General features: G+C 41.6%; 1 protein-coding gene across 6 annotated transcripts in view; it reads right to left on the bottom strand.

Moving 5' to 3' along the window:
- MBOAT2 (membrane bound O-acyltransferase domain containing 2) overlaps positions 1-23,632 on the bottom strand; it is a 214,264-nt gene that overhangs the window by 10,654 nt on the left and 179,978 nt on the right. For all 6 annotated transcript variants that reach the window (XM_007053183.3, XM_037894108.2, XM_037894110.2 and 3 more), the window contains 4 exons: positions 22,908-23,100; positions 15,679-15,782; positions 15,205-15,269; positions 12,918-13,050 (listed from right to left, as the gene is read on the bottom strand). In XM_007053183.3, coding sequence (XP_007053245.2) covers positions 12,918-13,050; positions 15,205-15,269; positions 15,679-15,782; positions 22,908-23,100 — 495 coding nt within the window. The remainder of the gene's footprint in view (positions 1-12,917; positions 13,051-15,204; positions 15,270-15,678; positions 15,783-22,907; positions 23,101-23,632) is intronic.

Here is a 23,632-nt window from a genome sequence, read left to right as displayed (position 1 = left end):
AAGAATTTGAGGTGCAGGAGGGGGCTCCGGGCTGGGGCAGGGAGTTGGGGTACAGGGATGTGTGAGGGCTCCAACTTGGGGTGCAGGCTCTGGGGTGGGGCTGGGCATGAGGGCTTTGGGGTGTAGGAGTGTGCTCTGGGCTGGGACCGAGGGGTTCAGAGGGTGGGAGGGGGGATCAGGGCTGGGGAACGGAAGGGGGTCACGGGTGCAGGCTCTCGCTGGCGCTTACCTCAGGCAGCTCCCGGAAGCAGCGGCATGCCCCCCCTTCGACTTCTACGTGATGGTGCAGCCAGGCAGCTCTGTGCGCTGCCCCATCCGCAGGCGTCACCCCCGCAGCTCCCGTTGGCCGTAGTTCCTGGCCAATGGGAGCTGCAGAGCTGGAGCTTGTGGCCCCCTGGCTGTCCCTATAAGTAGGAGTCAGAAGGGGGACATGCCATTGCTTCCAAGAGCCATGCAGAGCCATGGCGGGCAGGGAGCCTGCCTTAGCCCCACTGCTCTGTCGACTGGACTTGTAACAACCCAGTCAGTGGTGCTGACCAGAGCAGCCAGGGTCCCTTTTCGACCAGGCGTTCCGGTGGAAAACCAGATACCTGGCAACCGTATTTGGTGCCAACTGACAGAGTTCACAGGGGTGCACAAGGGTTATGGGGTTTTGGGAGCAAAAGTATATTTAGGCTTGAGAGAAACCTGCTGTGAATTTTAAGTGTCTGTTCTGATCACGTTTAACAGCATAAACATAAGTAGAACTGTGCATGTGTAAAATTATAGAGTAATTATGTTTAGTGTTGTGCATGTATAACAAATTTCAGAGAAATCATGTTTGTGAGTGTGGCAGGGTGGACTAGGTCTGGAGGCACCCTGCTGGAGACCTCGTGGCCCTGTATCACCCTGTCCCAGAACAAAGCAGCGAGAAGTCCTCCAGGCAGTCTAGAGTGGCTGCAGAAGAGAGGCCAATCGGAGGGGCTGCTGGAGCAACCAATAAGGGGCCAGAAAGGCCAGATAAAAGGCAAACAGCAGAGCAAAGCCTTCAGTGACTGGGTGGAGCTTGACAAGGGAGGAACGAGAGCCTGGCTGATTAGACAAACAGTAGGACTATAGCTAGCTCACCAGACAGAACTGAGTGCAGCAGAGGCTGCCAAAGACCAGGTGTTTGGCTGGCTGGCTGGCTGGCTGGATAGATAGAATAGCAGCAAAGCCGTCAAAAGGTCAGTGTGGGCAGGCTGAGCCTGGGGGACTGAGCATAAAACCTAGCCAGACAAGGGTTGGGCACTGCTGGTCTGGTAGCAGACTGAGCCCAGGGAGGGCTGCTGAAAAGGACACCAGTTGAGATGTGACCCAGTGTGCCTAGGGCAGCCCTCACTGGAAATGCCAAGGTTAGGGCAGACTGTGAAAGGGAGAGCAGATACTCCCAAGACTGCTGGGTAACACTGAATTTAAAGTCACAAACTGTGCTTCTGATTTCCCCACACTGGTTATCAAGAAGCAAAAAAAGAAATCACACAGCCCCCTTATTGCATTCCAGTTCTCTGACTCCCAGTCAGCACCTAGGTGCAGTACAGTGAGAAGTTATTTAAAAAACTCTGCTCACATATACAAAATGTTCTTCTGACCCCAAAGGGTCAGCCACTTTGCCAGGTCAGCACAGGTTTGGATCTTACCCAAAATACCATGCTGCCAGCCAATCCTTTAGTGTCTAAAACTAAAGGTTTGTTGTTTTAAAAAAAAAAAAAAAAAGGGAAAAAAAGCACAAGAAGAGAGATGTTAAATGGTAAAGCAGTCACATACATACAAAGACTTCAAAGTCCATATTTCAGGTTCCTAGCAATATTGGTGAGTTTGCTGGCTTGAAAGTCCCTCTGGAACACATCCACAGCTTGCATGGATCATTCAGTCACTGTCAACCAGTCCTGACTTCTTGAAATTTTGTCCTCCATTGACTTTCGTAGCTCTCACTCTCATAATTCTTCCACCTCTCCAATCAGTCCTTCAGGGTCTCACCTGTTGGGTTCTCTTCCTTCTCCCCTCTCCTATTCTGAGGAGGCATCCCACAACTCTATCATTAATCCACAAGTCTGGCTCTATCAGTTTTATGCTACTAACTCACAAATCTACCTTTCTACAGATGAGCTGTACTCCTCTGCCTAAGACAGCATATCGGTCTGCCTTTCTAATATTTCTCTATGGATGTCCAATTGTCATCTTAATTTGAACGTGGCCCAAACTGAGCTTTGCTCTTTCCTCTCAAGCCTTCCCCTTCTCCATCATTTTTCACATCACCCACCTCCTAGTCACACAGGCACTTAAACTAAGGGTCGTTTTGACTGTCTTCTCTCTACACCATCCATTCAAACTCTGTGTAAACATTGCAGATTTTTCTACAGAATATCTAAGATCCAACCTTTCTTCTTTCCACACACCTTAACTCTCATCCAGGCCCTCATCTCTCACCTTGACTACGGGAACCTCCTCTCTAAGAGCACCCCAGTGGTTGGGAGGCAAGAGGCTCACTGGTATCAGACAGTGAGTTTCAGCTGGCCTGACCAGTTTAGTGTATCCAAGTTCACTTATGTCATAATCTGTATCTAACAGGTGTTGTGTAAGGTGTAATTGGAAAACCAATAAATTAATGATCATTACTATTGCATTGTGTGTATATGGTAAATCCCCAAAGGACTGTACAAATGTGAAGGAAATATGGTACTAAATGTGTCTGAACCAGATAAGTCTGGGGAGTGGGTAAATAAGTTTTTCCAGACAAAGAAAAGACCAATACCTCCATCCAGGTGCAATTACAGACAATTGGCAATCAGAGTCATTCACTGGTACATCAGAGGCTGCAAGGACAAGTCAATTTGCATTGTAGAAAGCACTAGCAGTGAAAAAGAAACATGGAACCTTCTCCATCATATTCCCTGGCACCTTTCCCTACAGCAGGGGCACTTGAACTTTGAGAAGGATACATTTTAAAAATTCACTGGACTATAAAAGAGAGGGGCAAAGAACTCCTAGTGACTGTTCACCTCAGAAGACAAAGGAACTGAGCACTTAGGACTTTGTGGAACATCCTGAGTAAGGGGGTGGTCAGCCATCTTGCTGGAAGGAAGTGTGGTAAGAATCTTAACAAAACTATGGTCTTGGTTCAAGGTAAGTCTTAGTCATTGGAACGTGTTTTTCACTTTTATTTGTTGGTAGCTATTTCTGACCTTAACCATCATAATTTCTCTTTACAGGAGCAATGTACCTTATTACTCCTCTGAGTGTTCCAGGTGAGGGCTGGACATTTCAGGGCAGATAATTTTGTGGAAATTCAGGACTGGGTGTGTGCTGGACTAGTAATAACCAAGGGTACTGGAGACCAGAGTGTAGCTGTAGTGTAACAAACAGTCTTCTGGAGTCAGAGTTGCTGAACAGGGCTGCTCAACACACACACAATTAGAGCGCATGCTTGTATGCTGACTGGGAGCATCCAGACAGGGAGCTACAGCAGCAGAGCATTTTAAGGCACTGAGGGTTACAAGACAAGCCATGACACAACCTCTCACTGGTCTGGGTTGAACCTCAAATCGTGGCATTCCCCCTCTCCCCCCACTCTGACAAATGCCATCTTGCCCTTCTCAAGCCCATTCAAAACTCTGCTGCCAAGATCACATTCCTGGATTCTTGTTGTGACTAAGCCATCCTGGCTTACCTCCAGTGTCTTCCTGTTCTCCACAGCAACCACACACCAACTACTCAAAAAAACCCACAACAACCTTTAAAGCCCTTCATTGTTTAACCCTGCAATTCTAATAAAGAATGGAGCCACTGATTTACATCTCAGCTGTGCCAACGATCCCAGCCCCCATCACTTAGTCCAGTTTTCTCTCAAGAACTTTTGTGTTTCTTCCAATGTGGCTCCTTCAGCATGACAGGAGGAGCTCCTTTTAAAATACCATAAGGTAACTATGCGGTCATCCTTCACATCCTTCCTCAAGACTCATTACCTCAGACATGATGTCAATTAAACACTTGACAACTACAGTTGGTGTCCTGAAACTACTACTTACTATACCAAACAATGTCACTGTTGCTTTGTCCTCCCCATGCTCCCTGTTGTATGTTCTTTGTTTCTCTGTTGTATGCACTTGCTGTGTTTTGTTATTGCTTAGATTGTAAAATCTCTGCAGCAAGAATGTGTTTTTTTTTTCCTTTTCCCTCTTTCATTATGGATGGATAGTGAGTGCCTAGCTAGCACACAGTGGAGGCTTGATCTCTGGGGCCCCTATGGATCACTAGAAAACAAATGAGTACTGTGGATGACATTTAAAACACAGTCTGGAAAAAAGTATGCGATTTTTAGTAAAACAAAATTCTAGTACCATAAGTCAGATATAAAGTACCCATTAGATCATATAGTCCAGAACCTGTCCAAGCACAATTGTCCTGTACATACATCTTGTGCTTTGAACAGCATAGTTTTACATTTTTCTATGGATTAGGCTTTCACCACTTCCTTTCGAAGATAATTATTCCAGTTTCTCCTTCCCAACATTTGTAGGTTATTACTTCCTCCTTTAGCAGTTTAGGCAAATTAAAGAAATTTAGTTCTTTCAATCTTTCCTCATAAATTAATCCTGCCAGCCTGGTACAGTTTATAAAAATCACTCACTGCTTCCACTGGAAGCATATGAATAATTATAGACATACCAATAAGCTACTGCAATCTTTTACGTGTCTATGCAAGTATTTTGGACAATTTTTTGTGGATGCTATTTGTTGATTACCTACTTAAGTACTCTGCAAACGAATGTATAACATACTAGATTTGTTGCCTGACCCTTTTTGAGGTTATTGATGTTTGGATTGATAGCCAATTGATCTATGACAAAGTTCTTACCCCAGAATCAGGCTACAGAGAAGTAACACTACAGAGTTCAATATCTTGTGGAGAATCTCAATGTGGATGACCAGGACACCCACACTGAGGGCAAAGTAAAACCTTAGATATCTTTATTGAAATAATGAACAAAGACAGAAAGGACCCAAGTCTCATAAAAAGGTAGAAATAATACAATATTGGGGTTATCTGTGGTAGCATTCTTTGCATAAGCTCTTTAGAATTGCATACTCAAACCCTTCCTTGAGGACTTGGTGGTAAGAGACAAAGGGGTCAGCCCTGACTCTGGTATGCCATAGTGTCTGATGGTCCAAGTTCCTCAATGAATTGAAGGATCAAGTAGTGGAAAGTAGACAGGGATGGAAGAAGCCCAGAAAAGAACAAGCTCCAGACCACACGGTTGCTGCCCTGTTATAAGGCTTGAACATCATCTGCTCACGCTCAGTCTTCCATACCTAAATTTAGCCTTTTCACCCACATTATATTGAGGTGTACTTACTCTGTAGGTTAACATATTGATACGTGTAACTGCCATCTTAGCTCATTATCATACACATCATCCCTTGCTTAAGCAGATTTATGATTATTACTTCCATGTTCTTTATGGTAGCATCTACTGGTACACTGTAACTCCTACCATTGAGCAAGCTCTCCTAACTTCCCAAAAGGTAAAGGTAACCTGTGATGGGGCGTCTGCCCCACACTGGTGGAGAAAGGGTTAAAAGCAGCCCTGAGGAGGCTGTGCAGCAGACAGCCAATCAGAGAGGGGCTGCAATGAGCAGCCAATTAGGGCAGAGCAGGCCCATATATAAAGAGAGCTATAGGGCAGAGTGGGCAGTTCCCTCTTGGAAGCCCAGGGAGAAAGGACTGGGTCCCTGAAGGGCTAAGGGAACCACCAGCACCCTGGACAGAGCAATGCAATGCTGGGCTGGGCTGGGCTGGGTCGGGTCGGGTCAGGGGAGCGACAGGGAGCTCCAGCCTGACTGGCTGAAAGACTAAAGCCCAGACAGGGCTATGGGGAAGTAGCCCAGATAGGGCTATGGGGAAGTGGCCCAGGGAAACGGACGGCGGGGGCTGAAGGAGACGCAGCACGTGGCTGCTGCCTAGAGGGTCTCTGGGTTGGGACTTAGAGTAGTGGGAGTGCCCAGGTCTCCTTCCCCGTTCCATTGCCCCCACTTGCCACTGAAGGGAGTGGCCAGTGAAAGGCTGCAGTTTGCGACTGAGGCAAGTGGCTAGAACCTTGGGCTGCGGTCAGCCACGGAGGTGAGTGGCTGGACAGAGGGCAGTTGTTCCCCCGGAATGGGGGGAGAGGGGAGAATGGAATGGGGCATGGTGGAAGGGCTGTGTCCTGAAGAGGATGCCGTGATCCTTGAGGCGATGCGAGTCCAGTGCAGAAGCGAAGGTGGTGAGACTGAGCTAATTCCCAGAACGACCAGCAGGAGGCACCATGGTGGTGAGTCGGCACAATTACATAACTGCTAAGCCATTTATCTAAGCCAAGGGTTATGGGATATTTAACCACCCTTATGCTAATTCATGCTTAAACTAATGTTTTACAGGATACAGACCTGTAGGTTTCTTGCATTACAACTGAATATAATGAAAGCAGCTAAATATAATGAAGGCAAGTCAGGGAATAATAGGCAAGCTTGCCCTACAGGCTACAGATTGTAACAGCCACTGTTAAATATTTAAACACTGTATTAATTCATAGTATAAATTTATCACATTTAAAGAAATATGCAATAAGTACTATGAAAAAAATTAGTCATATTAAAAACTTTTTGATTCCAAGACCTTGTCAGCACTGGATGACTCTCATAAGTTTACTCAGGGCCACAAGGTTAAGCTGACAGCAATGGGGACTGATTCAGGAGGTTTCTAGTTCAACACATAGGTGGAAGGATATATTTGGGTTCTCATTTTTTGGGCTAAAAGTAGAAGTCTGTAGGGCCAGAAATTGCACAGCGTGTTGAGAGAATGGAAGATGGAGCATGTCTGAAGTCTTGAGCCATAGCTATGGGAAAGGGCAGAAAAATTATTTCTTCCTGTAATGTCCACAAAGTCACAGTTAACAAAACTAATCAGGCTGCTCACCACTTAGAACAATCTGGCTGCCTCATATTAGCCCAGACCTGTAGAAGAGCTCTGTGTAAATTGGAAAGCTGAAGCTGGTCCAATAAAAGATATTACCTCACCTACCTTATCTCTCTAATTGGGAAAGACTTTTACGTATTTTAGGAGATTTTTCTACCTATTTGGGGATAAATTCTCTCAGTATTTGGACAGTATTGTCCGGAAAATGGTTGACTTGTGGCTGGATGAAACAATCACTGGATGATCCATCACTCTCACAGATCTTGGGAGACAGGCCAGTCCTTGCTTACAGACATCCCCCCAACCTGAAGCAAATGCTCACCAGCAACCACACACCACACAACAGAACCACTAACCCAGGAACCTATCCTTGCAACAAAGCCCATTGCCAACTGCGTCCACATATCTATTCAGGGGACACGATCATAGGGCCTAATCACATCAGCCACACCATCAGAGGCTCATTCACCTGCACATCTACCAATGTGATATATGCCATCATGTGCCAGCAATGCCCCTCTGCCATGTACATTGGCCAAACTGGACAGTCTCTACGTAAAAGAATAAATGGACACAAATCAGACGTCAAAAATTATAACATTCAAAAACCAGTCGGAGAACACTTCAATCTCTTTGGTCACTCGATTACAGACCTAAAAGTGGCAATACTTCAACAACTAAAACTTTAAAAACAGACTCCAACGAGAGACTGCTGAATTGGAATTAATTTGCAAACTGGATACAATTAACTTAGGCTTGAATAAAGACTGGGAGTGGATGTGTCATTACACAAAGTAAAACTATTTCCCCTCGTACTGTTCTTGTAAAGTGCTGGAAATGGCCCACCTTGATTATCATTACAAAAGGTCCCCCCCCCCACCCCCGCTCTCCTGCTGGTAATAGCTTACCTTTCTTGATCACTCTTGTTACAGTCTGTATGGTAACACCCATTGTTTCATGTTCTCTGTGTATGTAAAATCTCCCCACTATATTTTCCACTGTATGCATTCAATGAAGTGAGCTGTAGCTCACGAAAGCTTATGATCTAATAAATTTGTTAGTCTCTAAGGTGCCACAAGTACTCCTTTTCTCCATATGGTTGAGTATTGACTGTTTTTACCTACTGAGGATCAGTGACCTACAATAAGCAATATGCAGTCATGCCCCTCGTGGTTATTAAACACAAGCAGAGTGGAAGGGTTAGGATTATTATTGACAAATACTGTTAACACTTTCTTATGGAAGGGCAAGATGCCCGCTTCCCTCTAATGAATAGTTGTTTGTCCTTTGTCTTCACTTAGATCATTTTGCCAATTACCGACCTGTACCGTCAGATTTTGTATGTTTGTGGTTTTTTGGAGGGGTGGTGGTGATAAAGCAGTTCTTCTATCATCTGCAGCCTTCTTACAGACCCCTTTCAAACTGGCTTTGAATCTAGGTACAGTCAGTTTTTGTGCTGATTTCTTAAGAGACTGTCTGTCCTGTGAAGGACAAGATCAAGTGTCCATGCAGATTCTGGTATCGTTATGAAAGGCTGCTGATGGAGGAGCATAATTATGTGTTCCTGACTCAGTGAACCTTGGAAGTAACTGACAGAATCATGCTTGAGAAGCTCTGCGATCCTGGTACCGTTGGTGGAATGAAGGTGGGATTGAAAACAGAATTTCAAATCTGATTTTTTATTAAGGCATGGCTAGATGGTGGAGTGTCTTAAGGAAGAAGATAAGTTTGTGCTTTGTACAAGGGTTACAATCTAGAAGACTCCTTTTGGACTTCTGACTAATCTTGAATTCTCAGACAGCAGCAGTTGTCAAGAGTTCTTTCAATTCCAGTTGAGTCTGTCTAGGAGGTCGTGGTCTTTCCTTACTGGTGTCCATGCCAGAATTATCCATGCCTTTGTGATTTTTTTTTTGTATTCAACTTGGGAGCTAACCTTAAAAACTACTCAGAAATTTTGGTAGAACTGGCTTGCTTAGTGGTGCTTCTTGAGTACAACAAATTACACCTACACTAGCTACCAACTTGTTTCTGGCTGAGACTCAAGCCATTATCTATAAATTCCTACACTGCTTAGTGACCTGGTTTTCCCTAGGATCACCTCTGTCTTTATGCTCCATCTAAAGAGCTGAGATCAGTGAGGATCCTTCTGTTATATATACTAGATTTGACCTCTTAGGCTAAGCTCTCTCACTGGAGTATCCTCCACGGAAAGCCACATCCTCCACTGGTCCAACACAGCCTGTTTATTTTGTACTTTCAAGGTATGAGATAAGGACTATCTACTTACCCAGGCTTTTGCTTGAGGAATGACCTGATTAAGTGGAGTTTTCTGTGGTTAGGGACAAGTTCTTTTGGGGTCAAAATTATTTCTCTGTGTGTGTGTGTGTGGTTTTTTTGTTTTTTGTTTTTTATTTTATTGTTCAATGTGGGCCTGATCCAACACCCATAAAAATAAATGGAGCAGAGTTTTACAAATCAAAAAATTTGATTCAATTGTCAAATGTTAATCACTCTGCCATTTTACAGTGTTTTTAAAAAAATAATTTTGAAAGCGCTAGGCAGAAGCAAAAATTTAATTTTTTAGAAAGGTAGCCTTATGCAGGTATGAAGTGGCCTTATTTGCTTCCCTGTCATATCTCAAAAAACAGCTGCAACAAAACATACTCTGGTGAATTTGTAAATTACTTTACAGCCTGAGATCTTGAGTGTCATTTTAAGCTAAGGTTAAAAATTCATATTTCAGTTACAATTCCCATAAAAAAGTGTGTGGTTATAAATTGTACCTGCAGCATACTATTGTGGCAATTGTAACACATACTAAGGTCTAAATGCACAAAGAGAGAGAAAAAGCACACAAAGTATATTTTAAATGATCATTCTTTCATTGGCCAAAGAGCTGCTTCTTAATGACAGAGACATCCCTTGAAGGAGGGAGGAAGGGAGGGATGCATGGCACAGGCTCCGGCTTTTTCCTTTGCCTGGAGGTGCTCATCTCCTGCTCAGCCCCAGGCCTCACACCCACTCCACCCCTTCCCCCAAGCCCCCACCTCCGCCCTGCCTCTTCCCACCCAGTTCCGCCCCCTCCCCAAGGCCCCACCCCACCCTGCCTCTTTCCATCCTGCCTTTTCCCACCCAGTTCCGCCCCCTCCCCCGAGCGCGCCCCATCCCCTCTCTTCCCCTTCCCGCTCAGTGCCTCTTGCACGCCTTGAAACAGCTGATCACAGCTGCTGGGAGGGAGGGGGAGGAGTTGATCAGTGGGGCCGCCGGCAGGTGGGAGGTGCTGGGGTGGGGGAGGAGGAGGGAAGCTAGCTGCCGTTAGGTGCTAAGCACCTGCTAATTTTTTCCTGTGTGTGCTCCAGCCCTGGAGCACTCATGGAGTTGGCGCCTATGGCAGAGAGCATGAGAGAGCTTATTACAGCTGAGTTGGCCCAGCTGCAGGGTCAGTTACAGTCCCTTAAGGACCTCACAAGAGTGGAAGATCAGTGTACTTTCATTCCATCCTACCCCACTCCCCTGTCACACCTCTTACCCTTGGTTGGAGGCTGAGACAGGAGGCTGCCTCCAAGTGAGTCTCCACCAAAAGAGTTTCCCTTCACAAGGGGTATTACTTATCACCAGAATCCTGCCCCTTTGTGCCACTGAGCAGTGCAACAGTGTCACATCATAGTGGATAATCTGGCCGTAGGCATAATGTCCTGTGCACATGACTCAAAAGAACTCCTAAACCCAAATCTTGGGATTATATACATTTCTTCCATGGTCTTCGAAAAGTCATGCCGCTCTGTTTCAGTCAATACTGAAATGAGATTAAGGCTTTCCTATCTCACAGGATTATGAAGATTGTTGAAGATGAAAAAGTGCTATACAATTACTACATATGATTAGCATGATTGTCATATCTTGTTCAATGAAATGCCTCAGCATGTTTCCTCCTAACATCGCACCCATCACAGAATTGTCCTGGAGTGTGGAGCCTGTGTAGAACAGGAAGATATGGTCCACTTCCTCTCCCACTCTCCAAAGATGCCATGTTTTAATGATGCAATAAAAAATAAGGGCTTTTTTTAAAAAAAAGTATATATTATACATAAACAATTGTACCTTTAATTTGTATGCACAACTACAACTGCATGTGAAAAATTCAAGTAACCAAGTTACTTATATGGCTCCCATCAACATAATACCTGAGTGCCTCACAATCTTAAGTTTTTATCCTCACAACCCCACTGTGAGGCAGGAAGTGCTATTATTCCATTTTACAGAAGGGAATGGAGGCACACAGAGGCTAAGTGACTTGACCAACGTCACACAGGAAGTTTGTGGTAGAGCAGGGAATTAAACCCAGGTCTCTCCAAATCCTAAATTAGCATCCTATCCACTGGGCCATCCTTCTGCTTTAGTTGTTCAAGGAAATGGTCAGTTATGCATCTACATGGCCATTTGTGCCAATCTGTAGTAAATTGAAGTAAATTAGTATAATTGCATATGCAGTTTAAAAAATCAGCCCAGTTAAGATTTATCATCCAAATTCTACAGAATTAGCTGAATAGAAATCTAGGTTATTTACACTTGAAAGGATTAGATTTTAATCAGTAAATCTCATTAATAAGGAATTGAGAGGAAGGTGGTGATCACACAGAATCTGATATTTACTGTCCCTTGTTAAGTCAGTGAAGAACTGACATGATAAAACACTTCAACCTGTTTTGGATAGTCAGTCAGTACTACTAAAATACTTGCAGACAAACCCAAATTCTGAAAACTAGAGAGCTAAACATACCCGTGAGAGAGATGAAATACGACAGTGAGGAGTGCTCCACCGGAGAGTGGAGTGTTGCGATTTGTGCCAGGGAACTGTTCATGGGCCTTGCCTGGGGCTCTAGCTTTTGTATCAGCCTGGCTGAAAAGTGCGAAGATCCACCCCTCTAGTGGCAGGAAAGGGGAAGGGAATTTATGTCTATATACTGCGGCTCCAGAGGCTGTTGTTAGGAAAGGGGTCACAGCTGTAAAATGGGACAATAATGCTAACCCATGTTTGTAAAATGCTTTGAGATATATGGAGGAAAGTATTATATGTTTTATTAGTAGGAGGAGTCTGATCAACTGAAGCTCCAGCTCCCACCGGCAGTTGGAAGGTGCAAAGAATCTTCTGTTCCATCTCTCTCTCTCCCCTTCACAGTCTCCCGCCTGCTCTGATGGCAAAGAGGTCTCTGTTACTGTATCCCTCCCAGCTCAGCCTCCATTTTTGGGGTCCTCTTCCTCCTTGATTAACTCTAATACCTACTTTCCCAAGCAGCACTGTGACACTGACCAATTTCTTGACAGGTTTACTCTTTAATTTCTGGGTTTATTTTTCTGGATCCACAGGGTTCTGAATAGCAGCAGTAAAACTGACCAAAATCTTATTAACGTCACTCTGCTGTTGCTTGGCAGAACTCTCAGCAGCAAATGTACTAGAGATGTTTGTCTGCTGGCTGAGGAGAACACTGCTTTACTTTAATAGCTTTACAAAAGTACCAAACACAAGTTTATTTTAAAATTATTATTAAATTCTACAGAAATTGTTAGCTTAGGCCTCCAAACCCTAAGGAAAGATTCCTCCTCCTCACTGGCAAGTAAATGACTTTTTACTATCACTTTAACGATCTCTGTTCATATCACAGTAATACTGAACGAGATAGTCAGTGCAGCTTGAGAACTTCACATGAAAGATGTGCTACAAAAGCACTAACAGCAATGCAGTCCTTCCTCTCTTGTCTTTCCTCCCATCCCTCCCTTCTATTCATCACTCCCACTGCTGTTACATCTAAAATATAGATTATACTTTTTGGGCCCAGATTGTGTCTGAGTTTCCCTTGTGATGCACACACCTGTGGGCACTGCAGCATAGTCACTTTGCTTTTACAAAACTAATTACTCATTAAAATACATGGTTGGTACTTACGGCTCGTGCTGCTAATGTCATTAGTACTCCTGTTAAAAATGTTAAATAATATCCTGGGTACACACCATGCCAAATGGCTGAAAGGATGAAGGTCTGGATCGTAGGACTGAAGGAAGCTCGCTCATAGCATACTCTAAGAAGTAAAGTAAACATATTAAAGGCAAAGGGTATAAGGGAGGGAAGATGATCAACAATAGTGCCAATAACCATTTTAAAACCTAGCAAGCCATAGATTAAATAGCAGCTGCTATTTGGTTACATAGTTCTATTGAATCTTGGACTTAACCATTAACATATTATGATTTACAGAAAATGCTGAAACTTTACTCTCAGCTTTGATACCAGATCTCAGTGCTACCATGTATGCTCCTTCACAATGACATGACACCACTCCTCAAAGGCAGAACTCTACTGGCTAGCTACTATAGTGGGATGGGAAATGCATTACCTGTCCGATGAGAATTTTTGAGATTTCAAAAAAAAAAAGTTCCCATCCCAAACTGGGATGAAAATGTTCATGTACCAAAAATCTGAACAAATTCTGATTGCATCAATTGAAATGTTTCATTGCAATAATTTCAAAACATTTAGTTTCAATACTGACCTTTTGTTTCTTTAAGCCTTTTTTCTTCACTATGAATTAACTTAATTTTGAAATGAAGTCATTAGGACCCCAAAACTGGAGCTTTTCCAGAAATAGGAAAACACAGAAATGGGACATCTCAACAATTTCAATTTTTTTTTTCAAAATGGGAAACTTATTAAAACCGACCCTTTGCAGAAAACAGTTTTGGTTTGACAAACTGGCATTTTTTGATTAAAAAAGGTTTTGTTGAAAAATTCCCAACCAGCCCTAGTAGGGAGTACGTCTCTAGACCCTGAGCTATGTGTGCAACTGCACCTTCATGCTGACTTCTCTGACAATAAATTCTATGACGACATGAGTTTTGGCTTGCAAATAGGTGTTTACATTAGCAGACATAATTTGATCTTCCCTGCAATAAAATTTAAATTATTAAAACCATTTCCGCTTTTCAAGGATAGAACAAATGTTTGGGGAGGAAGGCGTACACCCCTACACATACCCCTCTTGTAAGGAGAGAAAATTTGAGGGATACACCTTACTCTCTGGAGGAGGCAGTTGCGGGTTGTTCCACTATGTGAAGAGCAGGTTTACATTTGCTGGGAGCCCTTTTCCTGTTATGAGCAGTGTTGGACTTGGAGGGAGGAGTCTGATTAGACAGAACAACTACAAAGCCAAAGAGCTCCTAGTAGCATGTATGCCTTCCCTAATCACTGCACTAGATCTGGTATCACAGCAAGATTGTAATACTTGCATTGAGAATGAGTATCAATCTACTCTACAGGCTTTATTCTATATTTCCACCATACCATTGGAAAGGCACTGCTAATTCAAGAGGCCAATCCAGCAGAATACATATGAATCAACCACAGGTTGCAGAAGACTGTAGTTACTGTCTTTACACAGGTTGTCTATTCAAAGATGCTAGTCATCTTTTGAATAGTGCCAAAACTTAGGAAAGACCTCTTCACAACTAGAAGTTACTTCATAGAACAGGAATCTTATATAAATTAGCTTCTTCTGATTACCAACATCCTATTTCCTAGACCTGTGGCTATTAAGCTTCTGCAGTCCGAAGTGTTTAGTAAAGGCATATGTAAGGCTCCAAGATGGGGTCTACCCAGACTGCCGGCTATTAATAAAGTTTTTCTGCTGAGGGGAAAATGGACCTGCCTCAATATAATTGCCAAGAAGGATGGCCGTTTTCTGCCTTCTATTCACCTAGCTGAAGTGGGATGTTTCATTTGGCTCTATATTCATCCACCCTCACAACCATTTCAAGGGGGAACAGCGGGGAAGCATTAGCCCATTAGAAACCATCTCTTATTTCTGGCCAAGCCAGGAAACAACGAATCTGCCATTTACATGAGGGAACTGAAGAAAACAATGTGCACACAGCATACTCTCCCAACAGCATTCCCATGTGGTTTAGAGCTTGCAGTGTAGTTTCTAGGAAGGGAGAGGGTATAGACAGTTCCCATTCATAATAGAGGGAAGATTCTGTGACTGGGTAGTTAAAGAAGCTCATAGGGTCCTCCACAGGCCAGCAGCCAGAGGCAGATAACGCTATAATTAAAGCATATCATCGATTATGCAGCTGCACTGGTTTAGGATTTCTAACAACAAGTATTCATAGATTATTTTTAAAGATAAGTAATAAAGAAACTTCAAAGCAGAAAAGCTTTCTTTTAAGAAATACAGTACCTTTTAAGCCAAAGAGCTGTTTGAATATTCCAGTTATCAAGAAACATCTTGAAACTCGTTGAAAACTGTAAAACCAAAACATTAATTATTTCTGCAAAACGTAAAGACACCACATTAAAGAGTCATGCTGTATTTCAGAATAGTGTGAAACACAAACCAAGTATTCTTTGGGGATGAGCTGAATAAGGACAGCAGGAATTTACTTAACCGCTCTATTATAAGCCTGCTTTTATTCCTTCATTTGTAACTCTACATTTAGAGTATTCATAAACACAAAAAAATTCCACAAGCTAGTTGGCTTGCAGAAGATATCCAAAATGTATCTGATTTGTCACTCCTTCCCCTAGACACTGATTGTCACCTCTGATTTGTGACACCTTTGCAATCCTGAGAATAGAAAAAGTGTAAGACAATTTAATGCCTTTAAAATTTTCTACATGAGGACAATTTTATTTGAAAGAGCCATGAACAAACCTCTATATGCTGGATTCTCAGATTTGATATTAAATCCCAGCGTGATGCTCCATTTTTGTCATATCCTCTAAAACCAAACCCTGCTGCATTATTAATTGCATCTGCTGCAATGAAACAAGAGAAAACAATTGATGTAAGTAGTTACAAATTGCCTACATTACAAATATTGTGCATCCTATGACAAGTACTTTGTACACATGATCTGTTGTATTAATGTACTTTTTGGCTGTATTTTTAAATGTTTAGAAGCGCCTAGAGTCACTGGATTAGGACCTTAACTATCAAGAGAAAAGAATAAGACAAATAAGGATATATGTTTGCAAACCAAGTTATTTTCAATCTTAAAATAATTTTTTATAAAAAAAGAAAAGCAAACAGGAATATAATATACCATCAATTTCACAATGTAGGCATCTTCTCCTATCAGTCCATTTATTTCTATTTGGTCCTTTCTTTCTACTTGAGAGAGGGTATCTTTGCCTTCCAATATGCCTGTTTGATCAAACTGACAGAGGAACCCATTCAAGCTCACTGTGATGCATGGTATTAACTACCACCCAAAGAGAAGAGAAAAATTGGAATTCGATCAGTTCTATTTTGAATATAAACTGAACTCAATTTAAGATTAGAAAGCACAGGCATATCCACTGGTTGCAGTGGTTTGAGAAAGTATCCCAGTGTTCAGATGCCTTCCTTCACTTTGTGAGGGATACACAAGCTGAATGTGTAAACATAAAAATAAAAATGTCTCACTTCATGATGTTTCAGATAGCATACCAAAGTCTGATGCTCTAAATATGTGCCTGTTAAAAATCAATGGGGAAAAATGAACTACTGAGAAAGACATGATTTCTAATGTGTACTCAAAATTTCTTCTAATAGTACAAGTCCTGATATCAGGACAGCCCACAGTTCCTTTCTGATGATTCAGGGGCCCCTGAAGAAAAAGTAGGGGAAGCAAAGGTGGCTCTGAAGAGGCAATATAATCCAAGTACTCTAATAGAACTGGCGTGGCTGTGGTGGATTTGAGGATAAGCTCTCGCTGCCTAGAAAATGCTTCATGCAGCAAATGTAATATATAGCCTCTGACAGCTAAATTCTTACCACTTGCCTTGTCATGGTGCAGGTGTTTTTCACTGAAAGTGGGGGCATGAAAGGCAGGCATCTGTTGCCTTATAACAAAATTGCTCCAGGCAGATGGGACTCATTTGCTGTGACATGCAGTCCACCTACAAGAAGGGATGCTGATTTCAAACCAAAAATGTCAGTCCTGAAAGCCAGTTTGTAAACGTTGTGCCTATCACACATACTCTATGGGCCTTGGTCTTCAGGGAGTATACCAGTACCATGCTAGTACAACACTTACACCCCTGTAAGTGACTCACAACCGCTTTGCCTGATGCCTGTGGAAAATGGGGAAAGGCTACCACATTCTGGGCACATGTGGCTAAAGAAATGAGGCCATAGTGAGACTATGTTTGGCTTCCCTGAATACGGGAACAGTGCCTGGGAAATCAAGAGAAATAACTGAGATGTTGAAAAGAAGGGGAGTGCATATTACCTGTATACAAGAGAAAAAATGAAAGGGATTAATATCCATGACCATCAGGGGAGGGCTACAAGATAATGTATCACTGTTCAGCAGCAAGGAGAAATGGAGTAGTAATAATCGCAGCAGAAATATTGCAGGATAAGGTATGGACATCCAAAGGAAGAGTGACCAGCTGATGGAATTTAGAATAGCACTGAGTAGAGAATATTTAATGTTGTATGTGAATATATGTGCAGGTTGGTTGTATGATTGAGGAGAAGGAGGAATTCCACATAGTGCTGGACCAAGTGATAGGTGAAATACCACAAGCTGAGTGCTTGATCATGGGAGCAGATCGCAACAGGCGTGTGGGAGAACACAGGGATAGGTACAATAATTGTCACGGTTTGTAACCAGAAATGAAACTGGTGAGGGTAACTTAGAGTTAACCAGAGCCCATGGCCTGATTGATGCCAATATATACTTTGTAAAAAGGAGAAGCACTTAATTATGTACAAGAGTGGTGCCACCAGCCCCAGATTGATTACTTCCTGACAAGAGGAAGTGATAGAAAAACATGAGACTGTAAAGTGATCCTGGGAAAACAGATTGAGGGCAACACAGATTGCTTGTAATGGACTTCTGATTGAAAAGGCCAGTGGGGGACAAAAGACAAGTTGTGAAACAAAGGATAAAGCAGTGGAGGCTCACAGATAGGGAAGTTAGTCTGAGATTAAGGATGAGATACTTGGAGGTTGGACAATGACCAAATCGACCACACTGATACCAGTGAAGTTTGGGAGAAAATATCAAAACATATTATAGAAAATGTGCAAATGTGTGGCCAAATGAAAAGAGGGAAATGTCATGGCAATGAGACATGGTGATGATCCAACAATGTGCCAGAGGCAGTGAGAAAGAAAGGTGTAAGCAACGGCAGAAAGTAAAAATGGTAGAAAGTTATAAGGAATGCAAGCTTGTAAAGATAACAACACAAAGAGCAGTTGCAGAAACTAAGGGTCGGATATTTAAAGACTTGTAAGCAGTACTACTGATGAAGGAAGGGGGAAAAGGAATGTATAAATTAGCCAAGAATAGGCATAGAAGCACAGAACTTGGGAACTGTAAAGTGTGTCAAAGATGAAAATGGAAGAGTACTGGTGGAAGATGGTGATATCACTAGGAGGTGGCAGCTATTTTATGAGAAGCTGCTCAGTGAAGACAATGTGAAGAAACCACCGAAGGAAGTATGTGCAAGAAACAGCCTCACAAGACCTTTCATCATGGTGGAGACTCAGATAGGGTTCAAGGTTACAAAACCGGTAAGGCAGTGGGATTGGCCAACATACCAATTGAGGGAATGGTGACAGTGATGAACTTTTTCAACTTATTTTTCTGCACTGGAAAAAGGCCAATATTGTTTCCTATCTTTAAGTGTAAAGGAGATGTGCAAGAAAGTAGCACTTAGCAACCCATCAAATTAATGAGTCACACTTTGAAATGACTGGTAAGAATCAACGAGAAAAGACTTCGGGAGGAGCTGGAACATCAAATAAGCAACAACCAATTCAGGTTTATGCAAGGAAGGTCATCACAGGACACAGTGTTTTCAGCCCAAATATTACAGAAGTACAGAGAGAAATGCAAGGGATTGCACTTAGTGTTTGTGGATTCAGAAAAGGCTTATGACAGAATTCCTAGAGAACTGTTATGGTGATGCCTGTGGTCATGCAATCTGCAAGAAACATATGTTAAAACTATCATGGATATGTATGAGAGTAGCACAACAGTAGTGAGAAGCCGCAGTGGCTACAGTGAATCATTCACTGTGGGGATAGGTCTACATCAAGGATCAGCCCATTCCTAGTTCCGATTATAATAGACACATTGACACAGGAGATTAGGAGAGAGGCTCCATGGAGCATGGTTTTTGCTGACATGTTGTGCCATGAAGATTAATACAAACTGGAAAGGGACCTAGAACAATGGAGGGCTACAATAGAAGAAAATGGCTTACAAAAGACAGACTACATATAAAGTTTAATTGAGAGGAACAATGAGAAATCAATAAAATTAGATGGTATAAAGTTAAACTCTGAACCTCAGTTCAGTGTTGAGCCATGATGAGAATGTGGATGCAGATGTTAGAAGCTGCATGCAGAGTGGGTGGTGTAAATGTAGGGAGTTGATGGGGATTATATGTGCCAAGTACACTAAAGAGCAAAGTGTAGAAGATCATGATTAGGCCAGCCATGATACATAGGCTGGAACACGGTCAATGAGGAAGAGAGAAGAACACTACTTCATACTGCCAAAACAAGAATGTTCAGTTGGACACTGAGTAAGACAACAGCTGCTAAGCTATGCAATTAAATGGTATGAGCTATGATACAGGCAGCCTCCATTATGGAAAAGCTGAGGGAGTACAGGCTGAGATGGCCGGGTCACATGACCTGGCAAGATGTGAGATACATTGGCCAGAGAGTACAAGAACTAGCAATCACAAGCCGAAGACCTAGATGCTGAAGGAAAACATGAAGGAGGTTGGCGTCATCTTGGATGGCACATTTGACAAGAAAGCTTAGAGATGAAGAACAAGAACCGCCGACCCGATTGACAGGACAAGGTAAAGGAAAAGAAGATTAGTTACAGTGGAATAACCTTCCTTTCTTCTTTGAAAAATTGCCCTTAACTTGTGTTAGTTCAGTAGGAGTCTAGAATAAAACAAATATTATACAAATAAAAACAATATATTTAAGTTGCAATAGGAAAAACAAATGTAGAAGACGGAACACTGGATGTATACTACTGGGCTAAAGTAAGTGTACTTTACATGATAGTGGAATATGCCTGAAATCCTTAACCTTTTTATTCCCCTTTTCCTAACAGCTGCTCTAAGGCAACTTAACTTCCTTTGCTCTCTAATCCATACCCATGGTGTCAGGCAAGTCTGTGGGATAAATTTTTTTCCCTTTTTCTCCTTTTTCTCAGAGGCCACATATTAAAACTTTCCCTTTTTATATCTATTGCCATCATTTGCACAACATATTTCCTCCACCAGGAAGAGGCTATTTTTCCTCCCTTGGTATCCTACTATTAATTGAATTGTCTCGTTAGACTGACCTCACACTTGGTAAGGCAACTTCCATCTTTTCATGTATTTATACCCGCTCCTATATTTTCCACTTCATGCATCTGATGAAGTGGGTTCTAGCGCATGAAAGCTTATGCCCAAATAAATTTGTTTAGTCTCTAAGGTGCCACAAGGAATCCTCATTGTTTTTACATTTCACTCAGTTATTCAGCTGTCAAGGAAGTCTGACACCGCTTATCTAAAAGATTTTTCTGACCTCTACTGGCCCACAAGACAAAATTTATGATATTTTAAAAATAACCTAATTTCTCATTCTATTGCACCACCAATGAACATTTATTAAATTATTTTTTTTGTAAATAAGGAGAACACCTGCTACTCTATTTGAGGCCATGCATAAGAAATATCAGCTTGCCACACTTTTTTAGGGTCAAGTTAGAAATACCAGAAAGTAACACCAATTCCATAACAACTTCCTAACTAAAGGAGGAAACAGTGCTGATAGCATACACATCAGTATTCATTTTAACATATTTGTAAAAGAGCTTTAGCATTTGGAAGGAATAAAAATAGATTAAAAACCCCAAAGCATTGCATTCAGCAAAACACCCGTGTCATCATGCATTCTGCTCAGGCCCTTAGAGCAGTTACAATAAAGCAGCAGCAAAAGAGGGCAAGAACTAAATGAAGCACTGATACAATAAAGTTTATGGCCTTCCATATTTTATCAAAGCCATGCTGGTTCAACTCTGCTAGCAAAAGTAGTACAGACAGAACTCTCTCTGAGGAGATACTCCAACAGTGCAAGTTTAGGCACTTTTCAGCTGGCTTCCATCCTTGACAGATGATAATACTGGTGTTTTTAGGCACAATATTCCAAAGTATGTCATTCTTCAACAAAACCTAGAATTATTCTGTACCCAGACAGGCTGAAAATACTTCATTTACTGAACAGGAATTAAACTAGCAGCTGAAAGTGAGTCATGCTATTCTACAAAACTCTTTACTGCATTGGTTTCCCCTCAGTTTTCATGCAGAGTTATGCAACAAATATATAACAAACAAAATATATAATATATAATCAAAAATATAATAAATATTTCTATGGCACAAACTTCTGGAAGTTGAATATTTTTTCCCTATATGACTTGGAAAGGAAAAATATTGTTTAAAATACAACATCCATTTAGTGCCTCAAACAAGGGCAATATATACGTATTCTGCTTTTAGCAGGTCATTAAAGTTTTTACTAAAAACAAGGTGAAACGTTTACCATCAATATAGGAAACAACTGCTGTCAAGGTTCCTTCCCCACTCTGAACTCTAGGGTACAGATGTGGGGACCTGCATGAAAGACCCCCTCAGCTTATTCTTACCAGCTTAGGTTAAAAACTTCCCCAAGGTACAAACTTTGCCTTGTCCTTGAACCGTATGCTGCCACCACCAAGCGTGTTAAAAAACAGGGAAAGAGACCATTTGGAGATGTCTTCGCCCCCAAGCCCTACACCCCCTTTCCAGGGGAAGGCTTGATAAAAATCCTCACCAATTTGCATAGGTGAACACAGACCCAAACCCTTGGATCTTAAGAACAATGAAAAATCAATCCAGTTCTTAAAAGAAGAATTTTAATTAAAGAAAAGGTAAAAGAATCATCTCTGTAAAATCAGAATGGTAAATACCTTATAGGGTAATCAGATTCAAAACATAGAGAATCCCTCTAGGCAAAACCTTAAGTTACAAAAAGACACAAAAACAGGCATATACATTCCATCCAGCACAGCTATTTTACCAGCCATTTAACAAAAGGAAATCTAACGCATTCTAGCTAGATTACTTACTAACAGAAGTTCTGAGACTGCCTTCCTGATCTGTTCCCGGCAAAAGCATCACACAGACAGACAAACCTTTTGTTTTCCCCCCTCCAGCTTTGAAAGTATCTTGTCTCCTCATTGGTCATTTTGGTCAGGTGCCAGTGAGGTTATCTTAGCTTCTTAACCCTTTACAGGTGAAAGGGTTTTGCCTCTGGCCAGGAGGGATTTTATAGCACTGTATACAGAAAGGATGTTACCCTTCCCTTTATATTTACGACAACTGCACTTTACGTTGCAGTTATTGCTGATCATATTCCTATACACTACAATATATCCATATTGAGTTATGCAGTTTGTTCTTGCAGTTGGGCTATTCTAAATAGAATTTTTTTTTAACTGACTGCAAGGAAGAGGTTTATAAATGGATATAAATGGGTGTGAAAAGTAAAGTACAGAAGTCTTAAACTAAAATGCACTATGTAATTAAACTAGTTTTAAGGCAATTTTAAAGGGATAAAAATACCATTTCTCTTTAAAAGATATCAAATACATGTTTTATTGAGGTATCTATTCATCAGGCCCTGGAATCTAGTTTGCAAAATACACTTCTATCCTTAAGTTTATGTTAATGGGCAACTATAAAATAAACCCATTCATTCATTGTCCCTTGCCTAAAGTCTCAGTTCTAAAATTACTTATAAGACCCCAAGAGGGCACTCTCTCTTTTAAATTCGTACCCAACATACAGTACTTTTAACTGTAAAGAAAAGTACACGCATTTTTAGTTGCTTACCTAAAGTCCATGCAAAATAGTATTTGGGTCTGGCAGCCATTAGAGACACGTACAGGTAGATAATCCTCACAGGCAAAGATACTGTAGCTCTGAAGTTATCATCAATGTTGTATTCCACAGGTAAAGTTTTTGTGACAGTCATATGAAATAATAAGGAGAGCCCACAGATTAAGAGTTTTTGTGTCACAGCTATCTGAAAAGTGCAATAGAGGAGAGTTTGTGAGTTTCATCTTTTTTTATTAAGCTTCCTGAAACAAAAGTAATTGATGATCTTCCCTAAATAGGTGTACAAATGTATGTCACTTCCCAATAAACACATGCTATGACATTTAAATTTTTAATGACTTTTACAAGCTAAAAGGATAAGAGGAAAAGGAAATATTCCTGCCTGGATTATGCTATGACCATCCCATCTTAAAGTAAGAATTGTTAAATCAAAGTCTGACAGCAATTAAGAACCTTGAAAAATCCCTCGAATAAATGGAAACACTGTTCATACTGCTTTTCATAATGGTATCAAGAATTATCTAAACAGATAAAAAATTAAGATGTCGTCATCAAGATAATCAATATACTATACGTCATTTGAGGTTAGTGCATCTTCTTCACAAAACCCACAGACAGACAAGGGCAAAGAGTCCCCTTCTCCACTTTTAATGACATACCACTCAAACATCAGTTGGAGTTTATTCAAGCCTATAAGTACTAGTATCTCCTTGTTTTCA

This window comes from Chelonia mydas, chromosome 3 (assembly GCF_015237465.2).
Source record: "Chelonia mydas isolate rCheMyd1 chromosome 3, rCheMyd1.pri.v2, whole genome shotgun sequence".
Classification (NCBI taxonomy): Eukaryota; Metazoa; Chordata; order Testudines; family Cheloniidae; genus Chelonia; species Chelonia mydas.
This window is presented reverse-complemented; position numbering and strand designations above follow the sequence as displayed.